Source organism: Typha latifolia, chromosome 7 (genome assembly GCF_019914945.1).
Source record: "Typha latifolia isolate L0001 chromosome 7, TyphaL0001v2, whole genome shotgun sequence".
In the NCBI taxonomy this organism is placed as follows: domain Eukaryota; kingdom Viridiplantae; phylum Streptophyta; class Magnoliopsida; order Poales; family Typhaceae; genus Typha; species Typha latifolia.
In genome coordinates, this window is record NC_133092.1 from 13205315 (window position 1) to 13224916 (window position 19602).

The following is a 19602-nucleotide window of genomic DNA, read 5'->3' on the forward strand; positions in this document are numbered from 1 at the left end:
TTCCCTCTGGGTACAATCAATAAATAATTAATATACGCCGGTTAAAAAATATTATAACAAACCTATTTATCAAAATACCCTCATATTTTATTTTAATTAAAAAGAACTATTAGTCCTACCTCCAAAACGTTAAAATTAAGTATATTAAAAAAAATGAGTAAATTAATATTTTAATGAGAAAAAAAAAAGAAAAAAGAGAGAAAATGATAGGCATGAAGTTGTCCTATCTTTCCACGCTGCTGACACCAAATAGTGTATGCTCTGAGAGTTTCTACGGTCACAGCAGTCACAATCTATAAAGTACTGTTTCAATTACAAATGAATACCCCTCACTTTCCCCAAAATACCCCTGCATGTACAAGGAAAAGATCCTCATGTGGGGGAGATAAAATTTGATGCTCTGATGCAAAAGGTACAATTTTTATACCTACAAAATCTAGTGATTTAATAAGTACACTCTCAAAATGGAGGTGGTACTATAATACTCTACTAGCCAAGCCATGGTCTTTTTCTAATTCAAAGATTGATTTTTTTTTTCTTTTTTCTTTTTTTTCTTTTTGTTTGTCAAAGAATGTTCTCATGGTTTACTATGTACTTCTCAGTTTATCTAATTTTATTTATTAAAAAAAATATTTTTTGTGTAATTTGTGTAATAAAACATTTTTTTTTAAATAGTGGGTTGAATATATAAGGAAGGATTACAGTAGACTTATAATTAATAAATAAATAAAAGATCATCAAAAGAGATCTAATTTTTAAGCAATCCTAGAGTTCTCATCTCCTCTAAAAATATAAGAGCTTTGTAATCTAGCAATGTGTTATTGTGTTATTCTATTACTATGATAAAGAATGTGCAAATTTTTGTTCACTATTTACCACTATTGAAGATAAAATTGCAATAGAAAAAAAATAAAAATATAAAAGGAAAATTTATGAGCAAATGCTATCACAAGAGGGTATTTACGTACTTTTACGAGATGTGGACTCACGTGCAGAGTCGCCAAACTCGGAAGGACGTACAGCCACATCGGAAATGCTCCACGAGAAAAGAAAAATGTAAGAAATATATATATATATATATATATATAATAAAAAAGAACGCACGAGTTTCAAAGCAGAAAAAATATCAACTTGGTGTTTCCCGCTCTACTCGCCCGTTTCCCCAAACGTGCCTTAACCGCTACCTCGTAGCGGTTTCCCCAGGCCTAAAAGGGCGTTTCCCAAGCTCTACGCTAAAAACAGGGGAGGGCGTATACGTGGCAGTGCAATGAGCACCGCAGCGGCCACTGTAGACTCTCAGCAATGCCAAATTGCCAATGCCGAGCAAAAGGTTACACGGAATGGTGGCAGCCGTAAACTTCTATAAATGGAAATGGTAAGAAGAAAAAAAAACTATTATGGGCTCGTGAGGAATATAAACCAACATGCAGTAATCTAACAAAGCCGGAAGCTAATCATACTTAAGATAAATGAGATTAGCAGCAATCTTCTCCTACACATACGAAGCACCGCTTCGCTTCGCTGCCCTCTAAAAAATTACCACGAACCCTTTTTATATATATAGATATATACTATCAAGAGAAAGGCAAATAGAGAATAAAAAAATAAAGGCATTATTAGGTTCATTAAATTTGATGTATTAAAAATTGGTCAGAGGAGAAGACACAAGACGACAAAAGAATGCCGCAGGGCCTAAAAGTTGAATCATGTGGTTGCCAGCCCAAACCCACCACTACAAGACAAACCACCCCCCTCCCCAGCTCCACGACAAAAATTAAGAGAAAAATATATTAAAAAGATAAATAAAGATATAATTGTAACACAATTAAGAAAAAAAAATATTTATATATTACGTCATGGATAATGCTGGGATGGTTAAAATAGCGACACATAGATTTAATTGTAACACCACCAGCTATGACAGGAGTACCACTTTCAAAAGGAAATAGAGAGGAGAGAGTATACAACAACAATCTGGTTGACTAGATGGGGCAGGGTGTGGGTCAAAGAAATAAACCACAGGATTAGAATCAAATGATTGGGACCAGATGCCAGCTTAGATTTAGGCATCACATAAGCATTTGCTTTACAAAAAGAAGAATGTGATTGAATTATTTGTAGTACAAGCAAAGAGAGAGGGGGGAGAGGGGGATTCCAGGAGCAGGAACATAACAATGAGACAAGCACCAGGCTGGAAAAACACATGGGGGACCAAAGAGCTACAATCCCATAAACCAGGAGTGAGGGGGGAGGAGGATGGTGGTAGCTTTGGTCTGGACCTCCACAGAATTATTGACCGGTCAAATCTCAATGATCTAAAGACTAGGGCAGCCTCGTGCCCCTGTCGCATAGTTGTTCTGGCTCATCTGACCTAATTCAGCTCAGAGGGGTGTGTGTGTGAATTGTGATTCGATCGGACGGCACACGGACTGCCAATGCGGTGTACATCTGATCGGGACCGCAGTCCGATCTATGTGTAGCCGACCAGCTGACCAGAGATGAACCTACATATAAAGAAAGGATCACACTGTGTGCCCTGCCCTTGCTGATCAGGATGAGTCTGATGAGCATTTATTCCTTGAAATGTGTTACCAGTGGAAGCATAATTACTCCATTAGTGGACCACATTGGTGCAGAAAGGAAGTCTGCCAGCTCCCCAGTGAGATTCTGAGTGAGAACTCTCCGCTTTCATAAATATAAGGATTTTTCTGTGTCTCGTGCCAATGTCCAAATCGACATTTTCTCAGGTAATATCATGAAAAATGTTCTTGGCATATGACTATTCTAGATTTCAGCTAATCCTACCTAGCAAAAATGAAAAAAAGGAGTATACCAATCACTGAAAATATTCCTTGTGAAGGAGTCTATCATGAAAATACCTGGAAAAAAGTTTGTCAATTTAGAATGACCTGTGGAAGAGGAAGTTAAAACAAAATAATACAAAACTGTAGGTGGTGTCATGCACAAAATGCACAAACAAACAAAAAAGTTTGAAGTCTAATCTATTGGAAGTGTCCACACGAAGGCTGTCCCAGATTGCCATGACTTTGCTATAGCTTAAAATTTTATCCAGTTGCATGACGTTTGACTGAACAAGAGGAAAACTAATGGACAACTACGATACACCATCGATTTGCTCACCCTTAAAAAGAAATGATATCGTCACATAAAATGCTTGTGTAACTACATTTAAAAAATAGAATGAGAAATTATGATAATCACAGATGAACAAAGAGTCACATGATAAGGAGATGAGCTCTGACATGATTCATACGTACCTCCAAGTAATTAAACATAAGATAGTCCCACATGAATAGAAGCACATGTAGAGGAGTGGGGAAATCAATATACAAGGGATTATGTCACCTGGTCCACATACAAACGTATGATGCTTTTGTGGTCTTCCTGCTCTAAGACAGCCACTATTTTATAGTGCACCTCTGCTTACTCTATCTTTGTTGATCCTGACTACAACACCACCCCCTCACTTTGATGCCCTGTAAAATTACGGGCACAGACAAAAATGGCATATCTATAGGCTATTTAATCAGATATCTGCGGTTTCAATGTAAACAAAAAGATAAAGGCCTCTGGTTGGATACTGAGCAAATCAAGTTCTATGATGCTTCTTCTTGCGTGACTTGAGCAGCATTGACATGTGGTCAACGGCACGGGATCCTGAGGAGGCCCCTTCCATAAGCCACTTCAGAGCCTCAGCCGCAGCATCCTTCTCTGCAAGCTTCTTGTTGTTACACGGCTTCCCAACAAACTGCATGCCGTTAAACTCTACCATTGCTCTGAACTGGTTGTTCTTGAGCTGCTTCATCTTATAGGAAGGGTTGTCATGCCCGGCTCTAGTTAGCAGAGTCTGGAGCTGGCTCTTGGAGTTATCACCTCCTCCGCTAGAGGTTGCAGGAAGTAGTGACTTTGGTTTCTTAGGCTTTGGCTCCTGACGGCCGAAGACAAACCGACCACTGCATGGATCCTCTGTCAACAGCAGACGAATGGCTGATAGGAGTTTTTCGCTGGTTTGGATGTCCATTCTGGGATTTAGAAGCTATCAACAAGAGAATAATCATCAATAAAAGTGATGAAGTGCACATATACAAGTCGGCATTTAAAATTTTCTTGGCCTACAATAGCACCAGCAAAGGAAAAAGTATTTAGTAGTTCTAGACGTAAAAAAAAGGAAGCAAACTACAATTTATGGAGAATTAAAACTAAACATTGCAAGCTCACAATTGCATGAATCTTAAGTGCAGGTATGAATTCAAAGCATTAAAAAATGTCATGATCTATATGGGATTGTAATCTAAGTGCATGGATACATACATCTGACCAATGTCCTAAAGCAACCGAAGGTGATTATACCGTTGCATCTATTCAGATGTTACACAAATTTATGACACCTAAAAGGAATATCCTACAACAATCACCCTAGATGTCACAAAATTAACAAGCAGTTTGTATTAGAAGGGCACACTGATAACATTTTATTTTCTTCATTTACTCTTCATGTGATTTCTTCAGATTGCACCGCAAAAGAAGTTCTTAACGATAGGCCAGAATATAAAGAACTCACTTTGCTATGGATGAGGTCCTCAAGCTCACTTTTAAGGTTCAGATAAGTTGAGGCCAGATCCGGTTTCATAAAGAAATCCAGGTAACCTCCCAACATTTTTAAGTGCCCATCCTGTGGAATTTGGAGATGACAGAATCAATATAATAATGAAAAAATAAATAAATAATAAATGCTTGAACAATTAAATCTATCTTAAAGAGATTAATGGCAGATGGAGATAAACTTACCACTCCGCCTCGTGAGATGCTACCACCAAAGAGAAGCAATACTGAATCAGAGAGCGCAGTCGAGTCGCGAAGGAATACTGAATTCACCTTCACCTTTTCATTAAATACCAACCAGGGGTATGGAATCTTAGCCTCCCGACCATTGACTGAATTCTGGGAGCAACAGAAAGAGATGTCAAAAGAATTAGATAAAACAGAAGTACACTTCCTTAATGAGAATGATGGATAACATTTTAGTACAGATGGTTGCATAAGTAGGCCAAGATGAAGCAGAAGAACTTACCAAATAAAGCATGACATTGCCATCCTCCATAGTCTTCAAAGATATTGATTTCTCCTTATTCTGCAAGGTGGTAAATAAGCCTATCATTGTCTTGATGGATGAGAAAGTCAGTTTCAGTTAGGATCATACGTTGCTCAAGCATTTGGTTAACTAGCAAGCAACAAATTTTCCCTATCACGCCAATTTATTGTATGAGCAATATTGCCTATACAATAAAAGGCAATATTGCTCAAAACTGAAACTATTCCAATAGTTAAGAATTTCTAAAAGTTGCTCATACAATAAATTGTGGTATAAAAGGCAGAAAATGTTGGGAAAGTCCCCAGAGTGCACACACAATTCACTGTGATTGAACAACTTAATCAAGCAACTGCACAATGAGTTCAAGCATTTTAATTGGCAGATAAGGTGATATAATAAAAGGTAAGTGAGAACTCACCACAACAGAGCAAACACCAGGATATAAGCCTGCACATATTACAGCCCGGAGAAGATTCTCATCACGACTCCACTTATTGCACGTGATGAGATTCTCATCAATCAAACCAGTATCCTTCAGAAGAAATAAGAATTGCTTTCGAACTGAATCAATTGCCTTTAAGGTTTGCACAGAAAGAAAATTCTTCCAGCAGTAGTCATATCCAGCATGCTCCATTTCAGCATCCTTCCATCCCTCATATGCTCGAACCAAGGCAAGATGGTCACTGTAGTCTCGACATGAAAATTGTGATTTTGCAGATTCTGCAAGCTTCATGAAGAAAGTGAAATTATTTGTATAACTAATGCTGAAGAAAGAATTTTTTGCTGTAATAAAGTAAAGGCCTAAATGAAGGAAGATAGACTCAAGTAGAACTGTAATTTGAGAGAGGGACATTAATAAAAAGTCAAGAACCTAAATATCGATTCATCAGAAAAGTAAGATGTACCCCGCATATCAGCATACAAACTATATCATTACCAGTGAATCCATATAGGGATGTAGATAACATCCACGAAGAAATTGAGAATCAATAGTCCCTCATGATTACACAAACAAATACAGGATAATGTCATAAGTCATAGACCCAAGTCGAGGAAGAATGAAATGAACAGGAAGAAGTAGATAAACACTTCAAAATATAGAAAGGAGATACAATGTTACAGAAAATAGGAAAACCAGAGAAGTTAAACCAATTCAGCTTAAAAACACTTAAGGGATATACTTACATCCTTCTTGTCAAATGGAGTCAGAAATGGATCCCTGACACTTAGACCAGCAACAATAGTCAGTATAGGATTAAGACAGTTAAAGATAGCCCCCAAGATGAGCATCTTTCCTAATTTTGGCTCCACAGGAAGCATTGACAAATGTCGCCCTGAAGATAGTGAATACATGAAATTGCAGATGAGCCACCAGGTTTTGAAGTTAATCAATCAGTTAAAACTTAAAAACATGTCATGTAAAAACACTGGAAAAAAATCTGTACCTAGCAAGGTCAACTCTTCCTTCTCATCCAGAGCTCCAATTACTTTTAGATATTCAATGGCATTTTGTACCTGCAATATAAATCTTTCTAGTAACTATATGATAGACTCTCCAGCACGTCTTTTGATCTATGATCTATCTATCAGTAAAAGAAGAGCTAAAGATACCGATAAATATTCTGGGGACTGTAAAGCTCTGGATAAAAACTCGGAGATGCTTCCAAGACGTAAACTTTTTATTTGCAAACAGAGAGATTGTAAAGGAGTCCTTAGAAGTTCCGGTAACTGATAGTCAGACAACGCCTCATAGACACAACGTGGATAAAGATGGTAACACTCCCCAGGCTGGACACGACCAGCTCTTCCTCTTCTCTGCGATATTAATCAGAAACAGATAAATAAACGTCTCAAATGCAAGAATAATAAATATATGTTTGGAAAACAAACTATAGACATATAAAATCATAGATGCAAGACGAATCAGCTTGCCAATTATTTTCAGTGATTTAATTACTGTTGTTAGTACGATCAGTAAAAATCAAATCTCAAATGAAACAGATGAATCAAGCAGAAATCAATTTCTTACTTGTCGTGCAGAAGCCTTTGAGATCCATGTTGGAAGCAAACAAGGGGTATTATTAAGTGCATCATAAGACGTCTCTTTTGCTTTTCCACAATCAACAACAAAAACCACATCATTTATTGTAATACTAGTCTCAGCCAAATTAGTAGCAAGAACAATCTTCCTCACACCATTTTCAGGCTTCTCGAAGATTAATTTCTGAAATTAAAGAAAAGGAAAAGACCGTCAGAAGCGTGCATAACAAGCAACACACATTGACAAAAAGAAAAAGGAAAGGTAAAAATATACAAATTATGTGATGGCTTGGACATAAACTGAGAAAATTTAGAAAATTAGGCAATCATAAAATAGGCAAAAGAGAAATTGATCAATATGAAATTTGAATGTCCACACAATATTACAAAGCAGTTACAACTTACAAACTTCTTTAGCCAAGTTTTTACTAAAACATTCTAGCCAATCCCCATAGAGTTATCAGATATAAGCTATATCAACTTTCACCCAAAGACTTTGTTAAACACCAGTACCTGTCAATTAATCCACAATATGTATCTCAAAAGAAAGGTCAGCTAGTTTTCTCCAGGTAGATTAAGTAATTTAAATGAATTAGAAAAACATAATTTGCGACTCACATCAACTCCCGGCAAGGATTGTTCTATCATGACAGGACAGGGGGTGACATGCTTTTCATGTAGTAGCCATGCACCACAACATAATGCCATGGCAAATCAATCAATGGAAAACCAAATGGTGTGCATGTCTTCTTTCAGAACAATGCAACCTATTAGCAATTCTTGATCCATCCAAAATTCAAAAGTAAAAGTCGATCCTAATAAAGACAATTTGAAACAAATATATAAATGCAAGTTCAAAAGTTTAGACTCTGATGTTAGTTGAGGATGAAAATTCACCGAATGTCTCATTAGGATAAATTTTATATTTCCACTATATTCTGTAAATTACCAGTCAAGATTGCAATACACATTATACCAATTCAAACTAATCAACTTACCAGCTTATGGATTAAAACAAAGTTGAAATGGAAGTTTAACACCCTATGCTTAAAAGTTTAGACATAATACTGTTCAAATACTTATTTTTGCTATTTTTCTACATATTGTCATTCTCATTTTTATAGCTATTATGATGTGAGCATATCTCAGCAGGAAAAGAGAATTTTCTATTTGCTGGTTGTCACAAGTTGGAGTCTGAGTCTACTAATTAAAGGAAAGTGAGTCAGTTGCAATACATACATTCAAAGCCACAATTAATATATTCAAGAGTAAATATAAGAGCAGATGTATTAAAAATCATAGACCTTATTTGTAAAATGCATTACAAGTGACAAACCTGCTCTGCACTTGCCATTGAACCGTGACATGCAAGTAACAAAACTTTGTTAGGATCCCCAAGAAGGGGATTTGCTTGCAACTGCTCTTTCAGAGAATTGATATCATCCCACCCAGTCATGAACACTAAAACTGCACCAGGTCTTTCTTTTCGACAAATATGACACAAAACATTCTCTATCAAATTAAAGCCAATTGAGTCAGGATTCCAACATGATAGCGACTCGCGAGTTCTCAAACTATAGTTCCTAAAATCAGCAGCTTCTAGTGCATCCTGCATCGAAGAAATTATTGAGAAATTAAATCTCCCACAAAAGCTTACTACTGGGAGAAAAGTTGGCATACCTCAACAGCAGAAGCAATCTGGCTCTTCCTCTTTCTTAGGGCTTGCTTTTGCATTTTCCATGCTTTTTCTTGTCCATAGTCATCAATTTGATTATATGAAGTCAATCTATGTCCAGTAATTTCCAGGATATCCTCCAAAAAATGATTTCGGACAGGATAAGTGAAGCCCTGCATTAAAGTAAGAAAAGCAACAAATAAAGGATCATGTCTTAGTTCAATATTTCATGAACTTTTCCTTCCAACATGGAATGCAGTTAAACTCGTGAGTGGAATAGCTGGATTATCAAATTGACATGACAGGACCATTCCAAAGATCCATTTAATACCCTATAATAGCCTACCTTAGAGACTGGATTTGACTCAAGAGTTGAAGCAGTAATAAAGCTTCAAAAGGTGCTATATTCCAGAAGAGAGAAAAGAAATGAATAGGCAACACTACCATGGGGTACAGCAGACAAGACAGAAAGATCTCTGCATCACAGCTCAAAAGAGAATAGAAGGAAAGAGTATGGAGGAGATATTAGAAGAAAGAAAAGAAAGTAAACAGCCACCCAACAAAAAAGTTACAAGAAGATAGTAATAGAGGAGAAATTACCATCCAATTGGGTGGTTTAAGTCTTTAAGATTTCTATCCTCTCAAGTCAAAATCAATAACGAAACTTCCAAATACTAGATAAATATATCCTACATCATCTATGACATGAAGTCATGAATGATGGAGAAAAAAAGAAATAAAATAAAACCATATATTAAAGTTAACTGAGCATCCACAGTTCAAAATTTATGCTACTTTAATGATAGATACATCTCCATTGAAATTCGTAGAACAGAAGCATCCAGATAAGTTAAAAGTTAGTTTGTGGCTTTGTGCATGTCTATTGTCTAGATAACTTGGAATGTTTAATCAGAATAAATGTATGCTAGATCAAAAGGAATGCAATATCAAAAGAGACAAGCATAAATTTAAGGAAAAAATCTTGGGTTAGAGCAATCAAGCTAAAGTTCAAAGAGAGTTAAAAAAAGGTGACCATGAAAACTTGTTCAACTGAGTAAGAGCACCCCATTATATAAAATGAGACTAATATTACAATTAAATTTTACTCAAACTTACAGGTATGTGTATCATTGGAGCCCCACCAAAGTAAGAAGAGAACAGCTCAGCATTGAGAGTTGCACTCATTAATATCAGCCTAAGTTCAGGCCGACGTGGAAGAAGATCTTTTAAGACGATAAGTAGGAAATCTATAATTCAGAAGTAGAAAAGAAAATGGTCAGTATCACACTTTTCTGCAAGATCAAGATATGCAAATCTACCTTGCAATAGTATTTGTCTACTGGGAAAAGAAAAAGGACACCTTCATTCATGCCACGTTCATGGATTTCATCTACAATAACATGGGTTACACCTTTCAAATTTCTGTCCACTAGCAATCTCCTTAACAGGATTCCTGTTGTGCAGAATAATAGGCGAGTCTCCCTCCCTTTCATGCCTTCCAGTCGAACTTTATAACCAACCTATAAAACTAATTCCAGTTATTAAGATTACAGATGCTTTAAGAAACACAAGTGAATTTAAAGAAGGTGTCTCCAATGTACACAAGTAAATCTACCATGATTACAAAAGAATACTGCTCTAATTTTTTGAAGCCTTTAAGGACATAAGGAACTCACTGATTCCCCCAAGGTCTCCCCTCTTTCTGCTGCAACTCTTTCAGAGACAGACATTGCAGATATTCGTCTTGGTTGTGTGCAAATAATACTACAGGTAGCTCCATGCGCAGCATCTATTTCAGATTCCAAAATGTACTGAGGAAGTTGAGTTGTCTTCCCACAACCTGTTTCACCTGAAACGACGATGACCTGCTCAATCAATGTGTAAGTAATTAATGTCCAGCAGTCTTAAAATGCTCCTAGAACTAAGGATTCTGAAAGGGAAAAAAAAGGCTAAATTGCTCATACTTATGCAAAAATTTGCTCACATTTAGAGATTAAATTAGTTAAACATATATCTCTAAATATATAGAGGTGAAAGATTGGATAAATTATTTACAGTATTCATATTTCTATGCCAAAGGAGGGAGGCGTGCTGCAAAATGCTCATCTTACATCAAGGAAAACCTTCAAGAACATGCCTACTAACTAAATATGTGCCTTGACGAGTGAGACTTGACAATTTCAAAGAGACTTTCCAAGTAATTAACCAACAAGAGGCAATCTACCATGAAAATAGCAGAACTGTGAGGATGAGTGATTGAGTGGCAATAGTAAGTGATCAACTTTATGGGTACAAGGGACCATGTAATAGGCGCATAGCATGAAGTAATTTATAGTTTCAGTGTGGAGGCCAAGATCTGTCCTACTAAAAGATAATTAGAGGAATGTAGTATCGAAAGTTTAAAACAAACCACAAACTTCAATATTCATATAATTTATCTACTGGCAAACCTTTTAATTTTTTTTAATTGGCATTAGTCATATATATCTCATTTCAGTCCACGGATATATGTTCATTCAGCTGTCTCACTCTCCAGACAGGTAACAAGACATGAACTTTATTCTATGACTTCAAAACAAATGATGGGTGTTGACCAGGAGACGAAAATATTGCAGAACTGAACCAAGAAGCCAAAGAAGTTTGTTAATCTATAGCCTGAACGAAACAGTAGAAATATACACACTCTCAGCAGGTAGCAAACATGTCTTTAACTGCCATAACTTCATCAGACCATTTTCACCACCAATTTTCACATTAGACTACTTCATGAAAAGAAAAAGGTGAGACAATGAGAGCTCTAAGATCTCCATACAGTTCAGGAAGAATAACCATACATCTTATTAAGAAATACAGTGCTTTACAGCAAACAAGAAAAGGATAAAAAGATACCTGATTTTGAGATATGGCTGCTAATAATGCGTCTCGTTCTTTATAGGCAGGAAGACTTCTGCGAAATTCTAGCATGTTTCGACCTTCCGGAGATTCCTATAAAAGAGCATAATTTACTTTAAAAAAAAATACTCAGCCACATCAACCAATCAATTAGGGATAAAAGTTGACAAAAGTAGGGAAAACATAAAGCAAAGCGAAGTATACATCTAAACAAGTAAATAAAATCTTTTTCCACTATTATTGGCTAAAATGTAGGTAAATTGTAGCAGATATTATGAAAAACAATTAATCAAGTAATCAACTAGTAGCATTCTACATTGACTAAAATACAAGTAAAATAATAAATACTAGCCAGTGGCATGAAGACTAAGGTATGTACGAAATGCACAACCCTTTCTTTTTAATTAGTCATTGAGCTAACCGACTTAATTGGTCGAGATACAGAAGTTGTCCATACAAAATCAAATCGCCTATTAGATTAGAAATTTGCTACAATTTAATAAGGTATCCTAAACTATTATGAAGGCAGCACTTGGTATGAAATTAAGGCGCGCCACTTGCATCAAAGTGATCATAGGTTCACAAGTCATGAAAACTACATCCCTCATAACGAGGGGCTGCGTACATCTTTCGATTCTCAGACCTCGGATAGACAAAGACTACGTGCTAGGACACCTCTATTTACTTATGAGATACAAATATAATACATATAACTTATAGAACTGTAAACACACTGGGAGACATTCAATGTCGACAAAAAGCACTTCAAATGGTAGCACTAAAAGAAGAAAAACAACTGGAGTAACCAGCTCAAATTAGTTGAGTCCTAAGAATTTGATATTGTTGCCCAAAATAAAATCATCTTCTTTAGATATTTCACCAGAAAATACTAATTAAATAGCTAACCACATTACTTTATTAGTACCCCACCTTCTGATGTATATTGCTTTTTACTGAAACCTCAAATTTTGCTTCTGTGGATATAGCAAAAAAATCCATTTATCCCAATTCCCAAGTTTTATGATTAAAATGTTGTGAATGTAGTCGTGTAGACATGCAATTATTATTGCAGTTATACACTTATTACCCAAGTACATCCTAACTTTGAACACATTAGAATAGATATTAGCATATAGCAACTACTGTCAAAACCAAAAAAACAAGATTAAGTGGCATAGAAGGATATTTAGTTTAAACAAGCTAGCAGCAGAAAATGATATGTAAATCTAGCTGACTTAAACCTGCCAAGTCTGTTGCCGATTACGCAATTGCAAGCTTCTCCTTCTTAGAATTTTCTCCATCACAGTACTAGTTGAAGTCTGAGGGTCTTGCTGCTCAAAGAAGCCCTCATCAGTTGCAAAACTATCAGAGCTGCTTGATCTTGAAAAAGCAACGCCAGAAAAGCTTCCTCTGTTTATTCGTTTTTGAGCAAGGTAATCTCCAAGTAACGCATCCACTTCTCTTTGCAAACCAACAGGTAAAGACACCTATCAAGTATAGATGCTATACGAATAAGTACATAAAAACGAAAGGACAGGTTCCGTGCTATCCTACTGGCAAAGATCATACAAACATCCATGCTAAATATTTTTATTACTTCGAGTAAAAGTAAATACTAAAGTAGTTTACTAATGAACCAGAAAAAAGTACTTGTCAAGAGTGGTTTTACAGTACCTCCCTTTGAGGTCTTTTATCATCGAGATCAGATCTATAGTTAGGCAGTGGTACCTTACTGAAAACAACCACTTTTGCATACTGTCGACTGTGAACAACATTAACAATGTTAAAGATGGGCAACAGTAAATTATTGACAAGGAGGTTGATATCTACAGGAAAGGGAAACCAAAAGAATACCTATACAAGCCCATTCTCTCAGCCAATGCTGCAAGTTGTTCATAATCACGTCTGTCCTTTTTCTCTCTTGTTACCACCTCTTGCTCATTGTTGTTTCGGAGAAGTGTGCTTAGTTTCCACTTCCATTCATCAACATTATCTAAGGTGGAGGCACCCTGAACAGATTCATTTAATTTAAAAAATCAAAACTCCATGCTAAAGAAGCAATAAAATTGTGCACTCTACAATAGCAAACCTTTCTTCTGCATATTCGCTCGGGACAGAAACAAACTAGCAAAAACCGTAAATAAATGGAATATAACAAGGACCAACTCATTGGCAAAATACACATTGGAAAGATACCACCAAGATATGTGCTGATCAATGTGCAAAATCCTTCCATAAAATTAATATGATGAAAAGAACTCCTATAAATTACCACTCATAAATGAAATCAATTACGAAAACAATGCATGGAGTATAAAAAGTATAATGTTGACTATATGGACAGCCAACTATAAAGGTCCTCTGGCGAGTAATTATTTTTGTTCACAGCCAAAACTATCTAGGGCGTCCCAGCTAAATACTAAAACCAAGGAATTCACCAATATGGCAAAGTACTCATATTTACAGTATTGTTCATCAGGCAATTCCCGTACCCAAAAAAAAGATGGCATATATCTAACAAACCATATCAAAAACAGGTTTTTATCAGTTAGTAGGCAAGGGACAACTTGAAAACCACCATTTCTGCACGAGCACCTCCAAGAAATCAGGCTGAAATCAAGAACAGCAAGGAACATAACTACATACCTTATTCGATGCCGATGAGGACTCCATATCGCGATCAGACTCGTCATCCGAGCACTCATCGTACGCATACCGCGAGTACCCCGAGCTCTGCTGCCGGAAGTACCGGAACCCGTCGCCGTCTCCCCCAGTGAGACTACCACCACCGTTGCGCCACTCGTAATCTACAGATCGGGCCGTGGTAAGGGTGCCGTCGGCGGAAGCGATCATCGAGAGTAGCCGGCGGACAGGCGGCACGTAGACGCCTCCTGCGGCGGAGCTGGCCTTCATAGCGGCGGTGGAGCTAGGGTTGCCCCCGGTCGTTCTAGGGTTTAGGGTGGTGATTCTAGGTCTAGGGTTTCGGAGGAGGGGGTAGGAGAAGGGGACAAGAGTCATGGTCATGAAGGGGCGCGGATGGATGCGGCCCCGCAGCACCGCGGCAAGGAGCATGATAGCTGCTCACATCTCATGTACTCCTCCCCTTCTATATACCCTCACGGACCACAAAAAAAAAAATCAAGTAAAAATATAAATAAAAATTATAACCGGGTGTTAAACGACAAAATAGAAGAGCATATATTTTTCTGGTTATGGTGACGGTGGAGAGAGATGGGGATTGGTAGTGATGATGGCGGAGGAAATGGCGGTTAGGGTTTTTGTTTCGGCTCCGGTTGTTACTGAGAATACGATGTGGGGGCATCCCGACAGGGAGACGTGGGGGGATGAGAAGTGACTACGTGGTGTGAGACTATTGGGCCAATGACAATTTGGTGTTCGGAACGAAGTAGGTGATGGGCTGGGAAAAGGCGCACGTTTGGAAATTGACCCGATTTTATTGGGTGTTAGCTATACAATAATAGGTCCAAAATGAAGGCCATTTTGGGCCTAAAAGTAAAGAAAAAAAAAGCCCACATACTAAATAACCCCCTAATCCATTTTAACTCTCTAATTAGGTACTCTGGGCCTAAACATAAATAAAAAATACCTATGGGTCCACTGATAAATTTACGAAAAGCCCAAATACTAGGAGTACATACAGTCAGCCCGTTAGATCTCTCTAGAGTAAGTCGGGATTCTTCTTTTCCGTCTCCCTCTCTCTCTCTCCATCTAGAGTTAGGGTTTCTAGGGTTTTCTCCTTCCTCCATCATCCATGGCGGCCGTCGTCTCCGCTCCTCCCTCCTCCTCCAAGACGGAGACCTACACCGACACAAAGCGCCGGGATGACGTCCGCCGCGCGAACATCCTCGCCGCCCGGGCTGTCGCCGACGCGGTCCGCACCTCGCTGGGCCCCAAGGGCATGGACAAGATGATCTCCTCGGCCTCCGGCGATGTCATTATCACCAACGATGGCGCTACTATCCTCAACAAGATGGAGGTACTGCAGCCCGCCGCGAAGATGCTCGTCGACCTCTCCCGGTCCCAGGACTCCGCTGCTGGCGATGGAACCACATCAGTTGTTGTCCTCGCCGGATGCCTCCTCCGCCACTCTCTCTCCCTCCTCTCCGCCGGCATCCACCCCACTGCCGTTGCCGATTCCCTCCACCGCCTCTCCGTCCGCGCCGTCGAGATCCTCCATTCCATGGCCGTCCCTGTCGACCTCTCCGACCGGGAAACCCTAATCAAGTCCGCTGCTACCGCCCTTAACTCCAAGGTTGTCTCCCAGTACTCTTCCCTCCTCGCCCCGCTCGCTGTCGACGCCGTCCTCACCGTCGTGGACCCTTCCCACCCCGACCTCGTCGATCTCCATGACATCAAGATCGTCAAGAAGCTTGGAGGCACTGTTGATGACACTGAGTTCGTCAAAGGTCTTGTCTTTGACAAGAAGGCCAGCCATGCTGCCGGCGGCCCCACCCGTGTCGAAAACGCAAAGATCGCAGTTATCCAATTCCAGATCTCTCCGCCCAAGACCGACATTGAGCAGAGCGTGATCGTGTCCGATTACACCCAAATGGATCGGATCCTCCGTGAGGAGCGTAACTATATCCTTTCCATGGTTAAAAAGATTAAGGCCACTGGATGCAATGTGCTGTTAATCCAGAAGAGTATACTCCGCGATGCTGTTACTGACCTTTCCCTTCATTATCTGGCCAAAGCTAAGATTTTGGTGGTGAAGGATGTTGAAAGGGATGAGATTGAGTTCATTACTAAGACTCTTAACTGCTTGCCTATTGCTAATATTGAGCATTTTCGCGAGGATAAGCTTGGGTTCGCTGACTGCGTTGAGGAGGCCTCAGTTGGGGATGGAAAGATTGTTAAGATCACCGGGATCAAGGACATGGGGAGAACTGCCACCGTGCTGGTTCGGGGTTCGAACCAGCTTGTCATCGATGAGGCGGAACGCAGTCTCCATGATGCTCTATGTGTTGTCAGGTAAAGGACTTTTTCTGGTTTAAACTCTTTAAAGTTTCTCTCTTTTTTTCAATAAGCCATTCACTTACTCTCCTGCATGTAGGTTTATAAAATGTGCTTGTGTCTGATGAATAGTTAGTTAGGAAAAAATTTCTTTTATACAGATTTTTGGCTCCTCTAGTCTGCATAGTGTAATAATTTGTTTAGGAACAGATTGCTTATACTAGGAGTATTACGGCTTGTTGAAATGGAGAAACATCAGAATTTCTATAAGGTTGCAGATGGTAGCCACTTCACACACACTTCTTGTTTTTGGCCACCAGCGGGAGTAGCTTTTCATTGAAACTTAGATGAGCTGTTGTAGTGGCTACAATAGCTTAAAGTTGATGTTGTTGGTTTTCGAAGGTCTAGTTGGTAGTAAATGGACGGGCAATCAAATAAGGAGCACCTAAAGTAGGAGTGGATAAATCTGGACAATTGAGTTCTAATGGCCTGTTTGGTTTGAGATTAAGTTCCGAACTCGATTAGTTAATCTCATTTCTTAGTCTTGATTTTTTGGAGAGTAAACTTGGTTAGATATGAAAAAGATAAAAGAATATTTAGTTACTGAACTAGATTAAAAGTCCTTGAACTAGTTTAGGACTCCCTCTAAACTCAAAACAAACGGGAGCTAAAAGTCTTATCTCTAACAGGAACATGCATGAAATTTGTTTGGATGATAGCTTGACGAAGATTGTGACTAAGGCTGTGAATAGAAATGACAAAGCAACAGAATTTTTCAGTCATATGTTAGAACAGTCATATGCAACTTTGGTTCAAATCTTTCCTGTGTAAGCCAGCAGCCAGCAAGTTTGGGCACTTTGCTTGTAATCGGATGAATAAATTTTACTGAAACGTTTATGCTGCTGCACCTTCTAACTTGAACTTGCTGTGAGTTATCTATAGGGCATTTCTTGGTTAAGGAAGATTTATCTCTGGTAGCGATCATAGAATGTATTCCCCATTGAAAAGATTTAATTACTTTATGAGCGTGCCACCTTTGAAACTCTAGGCGTTTTAAAGATAAAGCGGATCAAAAAGTAGTTGACAAGCTAAGTTTCATATTATTGAGTCTATATTTATATTACAAGTGTGGATAGTAGTTGTGTTTGATTTTTAATTCGTGGTTTTTTCCCACTTAGTCCTTGTGTCAGATACTTGTCCAAGAGGCACAGAGATGAGACTGCAGTTGCCTTCACTTAATTAACTCCTCAGTCACCTTACCTCATTTTCTTGCCTCAGTTGCCTTGTATGAAATTTCTAGAAGCCTTTCAAAATACCTTCCCAATAGCTTTATCCCTTAAGCACAATGATAAACTGGTGAACCATCTCCTATTCTACTCTATGAAGTGCTGTTTATGAGCGTTTTGGTTTCATGTGATGATACTGCAAGATAGCTTAGACCTGCTATTGGCATAATAATGACTATCAGCCACTATAGGGTGCTGGTCCTTGTAACCTTCTTATCCTTGTCCAGTGACTTTTTTAATGCTATATCCTTAATAAAATTTTAGCTCTTGTCACGTTACTGTTTGTAGACCTCTTGCTTATGGAATTGGGGTGTATTCAGTAAGAATTTATTCTTTATCTATTTTTGCATATCCGAATAGCTTCATCAATAAACAATAAGCATGATGAGAGTCCTTTCAGATTCTGCCTTGTGCCTAGATTTAAAATCTAAGCAAATAAGGAGATACTTGGCTATTTCTGCAATTTGACTGGTTTACATGCTGCTTGCTAACTTGTCCTCGTGTTTTTCTTTTTTCTGAAAAGTCATAGTAACGCTGAAGGCATGACCTGTCTCTGATTGGTTCTGTGTATCTTCATTTTGTTTATACTCATTTTCTCCACCTGAGTATTTTTTTATTTGGGTCCTGCGATGGCACTTGTTACTTGTATCTTCAGATCTCTGGAGGATTGTTATAGCTGTCTTCCATAACACTATAAACATCATTATTGAGTTGTACAAAATACATAAGCTTTTCAGTTTTGATTGTTTCGAAGACGATTTCCATGGTAGATAATTCTCTCATTTACTATATTTAAGCATAGCTGAATCTCCTATCTTGCCATCTTCAGATGCTTGGTGAATAAGAGATTTTTGATTGCTGGAGGTGGTGCACCTGAAATTGAGATGTCAAGGCAGCTCGGTGCATGGGCCAAGGAACTGCAAGGAATGGAGAGCTATTGTATTAAGGAGTTTGCTGAGGCTCTTGAGGTCATTCCATACACCTTGGCAGAAAATGCAGGTCTAAACCCAATATCCATCGTGACAGAGCTAAGGAACCGGCACGCACAAGGAGAGATCAATACAGGAATCAATGTGAGGAAGGGCCAGATCACAAATATCTTAGAGGAGAACGTGGTGCAGCCACTGCTGGTTAGCACAAGTGCGATCACACTGGCCACCGAGTGTGTGAGGATGATCTTGAAGATTGATGACATCGTCACTGTACGATAGGGTGGACATGTCAAACTGCTATAGTGGTTTGGTTTGGTTGTTTTTCGAGCTATCTTGTTTAGCCGTAGAGGTTTTATATTTATGGAACAAATTTCATACTTCTAGTAATCGCCGTGGTGTTATGTTTTATCTTTGTTGCCAATCGTGATACCACGGCAACATGGTTTTGGTGCTTTATTTTGATGGACTTAGTTTAACATAGACCGGCCACCCCCTTTTGTTGCTTTGGTAATATGGTGCTTGCACATTTCCAGTTTGCTAAAATTTAGATATTTCTTGTGAGCATTTAACAATGTTAGATGGTTCGCTTTTGTTATCTTAATGCAGCATTGTTCTTTTCATCTTTCCTATGTTCACCCAGGCTATTTGAAGTGTACTGATAGAAAAAAAAAATTCAGTGAGTGACATTTC

At 38.4% G+C, this 19602-nt stretch overlaps 2 protein-coding genes across 2 annotated transcripts; one reads left to right on the forward strand and one right to left on the reverse strand.

Annotated features, from left to right (window-relative positions):
* Positions 1 to 3241: 3241 nt before the first annotated feature.
* On the reverse strand, positions 3242 to 15016 carry LOC140792344 (DExH-box ATP-dependent RNA helicase DExH3-like). The gene is made up of 19 exons (XM_073143293.1): positions 14367 to 15016; positions 13575 to 13729; positions 13395 to 13482; positions 12962 to 13207; positions 11718 to 11813; positions 10505 to 10693; positions 10189 to 10348; positions 9945 to 10075; positions 8834 to 9001; positions 8490 to 8762; positions 7143 to 7337; positions 6725 to 6928; positions 6559 to 6628; positions 6299 to 6447; positions 5532 to 5840; positions 5093 to 5152; positions 4810 to 4962; positions 4583 to 4693; positions 3242 to 4057 (listed from the first exon to the last, which is right to left on the reverse strand). Exons 1-19 carry the CDS (start codon positions 14790 to 14792, stop codon positions 3611 to 3613), a joined length of 3630 nt encoding a protein of 1209 aa, XP_072999394.1. The 5' UTR covers positions 14793 to 15016; the 3' UTR covers positions 3242 to 3610.
* A 374-nt stretch (positions 15017 to 15390) lies between these two features.
* Positions 15391 to 19485, forward strand: LOC140792892 (T-complex protein 1 subunit delta). Its single transcript, XM_073144118.1, has 2 exons — positions 15391 to 16712; positions 18810 to 19485. Exons 1-2 carry the CDS (start codon positions 15493 to 15495, stop codon positions 19189 to 19191), a joined length of 1602 nt encoding a protein of 533 aa, XP_073000219.1. The 5' UTR covers positions 15391 to 15492; the 3' UTR covers positions 19192 to 19485.
* Positions 19486 to 19602: the final 117 nt, after the last annotated feature.